Source organism: Rhagoletis zephyria, unplaced genomic scaffold (assembly GCF_001687245.7).
Source record: "Rhagoletis zephyria isolate East Lansing unplaced genomic scaffold, Rhagoletis_zephyria_1.1 Rzeph_scaffold_00285, whole genome shotgun sequence".
NCBI classification, from domain to species: domain Eukaryota; kingdom Metazoa; phylum Arthropoda; class Insecta; order Diptera; family Tephritidae; genus Rhagoletis; species Rhagoletis zephyria.
Genome location: NW_016157369.1, coordinates 152 through 6,272, shown reverse-complemented (window position 1 = coordinate 6,272; position 6,121 = coordinate 152). Strand labels below are relative to the sequence as shown.

The following is a 6,121-nucleotide window of genomic DNA, read 5'->3' as shown; positions in this document are numbered from 1 at the left end:
GGTAACAATTTCTAGCATTTCATCTCTATTTTATTTGCATTTTCATCCTCCTCATATACTTGTATTAATTATTTTATTTAGTTTTTTTTTTTTTTTTTTAATTGTAAAATAATAGGTATTTTATATTCATAATATAATATTAATATTTATGCTTTTCATACGCTTTCCTTTTGTTTATGTAATACCACGATCCCAATTGTAAGTGTTTTGCCTTTCATCTACATTCCGTTGCTCTTAACTCCGACATCGTTTTTTTATTTTATTTTATAATCAACATTTTAGCTTCTACATAGTTCTGTCGTCTGTTATCATTGGTAATGACGCCGGATATTATGGTGGTGAAACGCTTTTGTTTTGATCATGTTGGTGTAGTTTTTTTTTTTAATTGTTGGTTTATTTTTGTTTTTTTCTTTATTTCGATAGGGACTCCAAGTTTACTTAATAATATGCTCACGCCCCATTGTGGCTTACACTGGGTTGTAGGCGCACAAATGCAAGTTTTTTCTCCTTTCTTTTTACTTACATACGCATTATTTTTTACGGTTTAACACCACCCTATGCTATTATTAAGCTTGTTTGTTTGTTTAATTTTCCCCATTCTTTTTCGCCTCATCGTTTAGTTTTCTGTTTTTTCCGCTTTTACTTTGGCAAATGCATTCGTACCACTGGCGTTCAAAGAAGTACTGCCGCTTTGTGCACCGCCGCTAAGTAAGGCAGGATTGTTGTCACCAGAACCACCGCTGCTTTCACTTTTTGCCATGCTAGCATTCGATTGTTGCTGCTGATAAGAGGTGATGGTTTGTTGCGAGCCAGCGGCACTGCCGCCACTTCCACCAGCTCCTAGCACCGAATTAGCCGCTGCCGTGCCAACGGCACTGCCGCTTTTTGCACGATTTATTTCTAATTCATGTAACTTCTTCCATAATTCTTCACGATCTCGCTCGCGCTTTTTCTCTCTGCAAGCAAAAATTAGTATAGTACAATCAAAAAATAGATATATAATAAGAAATTGGGAAAATGCTGTCTTTGATTGCGGAATACTTTAATATATTCAATTTCAAAATATCTTGGCTACATAAACGGAGCAATTGTAGTCAATCATCCGATTCATAACAGGCGGACGATTCCATAAACAGACGGACATCACTCATCAAAGTTATAAGAATATTTCACCGTCATGAAATGTATAAAAAATGCAGGAATGCAGGCAGCAAACTTACTTTTGTCTCTCAGCTTTATAGCTGGCTGTTAGTTCATCAAAAAGTTTCGAGTTCATTTCCATGAATGTCTTTAGCACGTTATAAACCAAGGCAACGATCGTTTGATTCCAATGTTCTTTACTAATTCTGTACAGCGCCGGAAACATAATCGGCATAATAACGGCGTTATTCTCCTCTATCAATGACATTGCATATTCATTATTCCAAAGGAAAAGCGCACGCTCAGCAACCTAAAATATGAAGAAAATATTATATTGGATTCGATTTGAAATTCAGAATATCGAGGTGATGTATGCACATACTTGAAAATGCGGACTTGACACACATTTGGCGATCTGACGAAATAATGGCTCCTGTATTTTCACAAATTGCGGGGGATCAATAACATCTAATATCTCTTCGATCTCTCCCAAGAACATAACTTCTTTTTGCGAACATGTTTTTGGCCAAAACTTCAATAATCCACGTACTACCGGTTCGGTAAGGTATGGATCCTTTTCAAGAAACTGTACGATGCAGTATGCCAGTTGAGCGTGATATAACCCGAGGCATTTCACTTTGTGCAGAGGCAATAGCACCTTCACAAGAAACTGTTTATGCTCGGCCTTTAGGGGCAAGGCAAAACCATTAATGATGCTGTAAATAAATATATACAAGCATTAACTTGACTACCAATCTTTTTGATGATGTTGTTGAACTGATATATTACCTGCCCAATATTTCTAGCAATTCGCCGACGCCATTAAAATGCTCTGTTTCGTAAATAAAACGCAAAAAAATATTATTAATTTGTTTTCGTATAAAAGCGCGTAATCCTAAGAATTTTCCATAGATGCGATGTAAAACGGTTTTCAAGAAATCGCGTTCACGTGGATCCTCGGAATCGAAGAGCTCCAAAAGCTGTTTTTCAATGGAAGAAAGAAATAAGTAGATATATATTTTAGATTTTGTATGAGAAAAAATTTGTGAGCGCATATCGACTGCTGAGTGGAACCTATCTATGTCGGGAGCCAATTCGAAAACGCGCTATCTCAAAAAACTGTTTGAACGACGCCCTATTTTAGAAATTGGTTAAAGAACGCCCTATTTCAGAATTCGTTTCAAAAACTTCCTATCCCAGCTGCCGATTCAAAAACGCCCTATAACAACATATTTTCAATACATTTTTATGTGAGATAGGGCGTTTTTGAACCGAATTTTGAGATAGTGTCCGGCATGTGGAGAATCCTATCATGACACCTACCACCTCTTCACATGTCAGCTCAATCCGACTCAACTGACACCCCGCCCCCTTTGGTCCGACCCCATTGAAATAGCTCGTTTCCTGGGCCTTCCGTTAGTTGAGCTTGACGACAATGATTGAGTGTTGACCCGAAATAGGCGGAGCTTAGCAGTGCCGCTACAACCGACGCCATTGAAATAGCTCGTTTCCTGGGCCTTCCGTTAGTTGAGCTTGACGACAATGATTGAGTGTTGACCCGAAATAGGCGGAGCTTAGCAGTGCCGCTACAACCGACGCCATTGAAATAGCTCGTTTCCTGGGCCTTCCGTTAGTTGAGCTTGACGACAATGATTGACAATGGTTGACCCGAAATAGGCGGGGCTTAGTACTGCCGCTACAACAACAAAAACAACAACAACATAAAGCGTTCTTCAACCAAATTCTGCGATAGGGTGTTTTTCTTGTAAAGTTTTTTGAGATAGGACTTTTTTTAACTGGCTGCCGAGATAGGGCGATCTTTCACTCAGCAGTCTTTCTTCCCATCGAATAGGAGACATGACAATATAAAAATTAATTTAATTAAATACTTCATATAGGATTTTTATTGTAATTAGTTGGCAAAAAGTGACATTTAAGCTCACCTGCAAAACGAATTTCTGATCAATAACACGTTTGCCTATGGTCGCTTGAAAGTCTTGCGATTCCAAGAAACGCAGAAAAACTTCATAGACTAACTGCAAATGTGGCCACGAGGCTTCAAGTGTCGGGTCATCTTCTTCTGGATCAAAGTCGGGATTTTCACTGGGGGGCAGTGTGCGGAACAAATTACATGAAATCTGAAAACCAAAAAAAAATCACTTTGCTTTAATTCACATCCAATACAGCCTTTCCTGGTGCTCACCATTCGTATAATCTCTGGATACACAGGTTCCGTGAGCACGCCTCTACCATGTGTAATGTAATTGGAGAGGTCATTTAATGCAGCTCTCTTAATTTCTTTCCCCTTTAAATCCGTTACTGGATCCATAAAGTCAAAAGATACACAGCACTGACGTAACTTGCGAATGAATAGTTCTTCTTGTTCCAAACTCGAGCAATCGGCTAAAAAGTGATTTAATGTTAATTACTTCATCTCTTGATGCTACCAAAAGCCAAATGCAGATATATTAAATATTTATATGTATGTATGTAGATGGTTTGCGGCAAAGATCATAGCACGCAGCTAACACAAAATATGGAAAAACATCGTTTGAAATTTGTAAAATTACTAATTCGAACCGCTTTAGTTCTTACGGCGAAACACAGATATCACATATAACTTTTGGGTTCAGATGGCAGACGGTTCAGGCGTGTGGCACAGGGGACAAATTCACATTCTTCTATAGAGACTTAAAAAATTAAAATACATTTTTTTTCATCTACTACTCAAAATCGATACTACCGTAGTCGAAGATATCACATATAAATTTTGGTCCCGATTAGAGTCGGTTAAGGCGTGTCGCAAAGAGGTCAACGGCCAGAAACCTCTATGGAAACTCAAAAAAAATTAAAAATATATATATTTTTTAATTAATACCCAAAATCTATACTAAATAAAAATATAAAGTTGGTTGAGAGGTTTTAATGGGGTAATCTGAAGTTTGACCCCTGTGCGACACGCCTTAACCGACTCCAATCGGGGCCAAAATTTGTATGTGATATCTTCGACTAAAGTAGTATCAATTTTGTGTATTAAGCGCAAAAAAATAATTTTAATTTTTTGAGTCTCCATAGAGGAATCTGAACTTTGCCCCCTGTGCGACACGCCTTAACCCTCTCCAATCGGAAGCTACATTTATATGTGATATCTTCGACTATAGTAGCATCGTAGTAGGGGTTGAGGCTTAGGAAATCTGATGTAAAAATTTGTTTCCTACATTTAAGGATCACCATAATGTACATACATACATAAATATGCTTGAAATAAATTTACCTTTTAAGGGCGGCAGCTGTTGCAGCTCCACATCCTGAGAATTTCTATAACGCGAGGAACCCTGACTTTTTTTACTTTTCTTTTTTAACGAGCGTTTAGCAAATGGATCAATTCGATCAACAAATGTTCCCGATGACATTTTCTTGCTTTATATATTTTCCAGTTGTATTTTTTATGTCCACCTCTCGTGCGAATTGGTTTTAGATAAAATAATTTCAAGCAGAAGATTCTGATGGGCGTCACTTCTAATAGTTTAGAGATTTAAGCGTTCTATAACGATGTCATATACACATCTACCTACACGATATACATATGTATGTAGCAGCGAATTACGTAGAATTCCTTTTTGCAGGTTGCTCGATTTAACTGCCGTGTTATAAAATGTATTTCAAACCCGAATTGATGACCCGCGTAGTATTAGATGTTCTTGTGTTGTATGTATATCTTTGTATCAAATTAATTTTCTTTTCTTTGTTGTTGAAATGCCTCTTGGTAAGGTGAATTCTGCTGTAATCAACTTATAAGCATGCAGATATCTTAATACGCCATTAACTCTATTTTTTGAACTACCATTCGTTGAATTTATAATCTTCTCAAATCTAATAAATTTTAATTTTCTCAAATCTTATACATTTTATAAATTCGAGTTCTGGAGAGTAATTTCAACCAACATTGATTAGTGTAGAGCACAAACTGTAAGCTTTAGTTATGGATAAGTAAGTATATTAGATGAGACAGAGATTATCTGAATATAAATAAATAAAAGGAGATTCAGTGGTAGTAATTAAATGTTTCCAAAGTTTATAAGATTACCTTAATAGTGGTGCAAATGGTGTTATTAATATAACTGCCTTTTTGATAATTTTGTTGTTCGACGCTGTTAAGTGGAGGGAATTCTTCTGTTGCGTATCCTTAGCTTTTTGGTATCTAATACTTTACTTAAGCATCTACGTTAAATACACACATAATAAATGTTGGGAATAGTGTGAACCTTATCTCCAGATGAAATGGCACATTGAATGCAGTTCTATTGAAGTTTTATACTAATTTATTGTATTGATTATTTTAATATTTTATTTTGTGTTTTACGTCCAATTTCTGTTGCTTGTTTGTCAATTCGATTATTGTTTGGACACACGTTTACCTAGAATAATTGCGAGTTACTTAATTGATACACTATTAATATACGTTATTACATATTTTTTGCATTACTCACTTGACAGTAACAGGTTTCAACAGCCCGTGTGTCCCTGTGGTATTGAAATTTGCTTTTCGCAAGGTCAACACAACTTTATTGCCGACATTGTATTGTAAATTATCGAACCAGAGAACAATATCGATATCCTTTTCAGCTAACCAGAGCAATGGAAACCATTATTTCATCACAGCTCACTAAAAAAAAAAAAAGAATATTAAATAGAAAATTTATCGATGTGCTAAAAATTGTGGTATTGCTTAAAAGTTGAACTATTTTATGACATTGGACGTCCGGCTATACTTTAAATGCTTCTTTCTCTAACTCGAAGCAATGAATAGTAGAAATAATATAAAAAGGGTACTCATCAAACCTTATAAATGCATTGTAAACCGTATAAACTTATAATTGTGTAAGCCTTATAAGCAGGGGCGTGAACCGTTCCCACGACAGTCGGGTCTACGTAACCGGAACGACCCAGATTTATATCTGGCCAAGGACTGTCACTCCAG

The 6,121-nt window shown here is 36.4% G+C and overlaps 1 protein-coding gene across 2 annotated transcripts; it reads right to left on the bottom strand.

Moving 5' to 3' along the window:
* Positions 1–249: 249 nt before the first annotated feature.
* Positions 250–5,836, bottom strand: wdb (serine/threonine-protein phosphatase regulatory subunit widerborst). 2 transcript variants are annotated; one of them, XM_017610144.1, is made up of 9 exons: positions 5,631–5,836; positions 5,228–5,558; positions 4,415–5,159; positions 3,344–3,543; positions 3,084–3,278; positions 1,930–2,120; positions 1,523–1,856; positions 1,221–1,450; positions 250–956 (listed from the first exon to the last, which is right to left on the bottom strand). In XM_017610144.1, the coding sequence occupies exons 3-9, from the start codon at positions 4,551–4,553 to the stop codon at positions 617–619; spliced, it is 1,629 nt and encodes a 542-aa protein (XP_017465633.1). In that variant the 5' UTR covers positions 4,554–5,159; positions 5,228–5,558; positions 5,631–5,836; the 3' UTR covers positions 250–616. The 2 variants fall into 2 exon arrangements, with proteins under 2 accessions (XP_017465633.1, XP_017465632.1); XM_017610143.1 differs by having other exon boundaries at positions 617–956; positions 5,228–5,577.
* Positions 5,837–6,121: the final 285 nt, after the last annotated feature.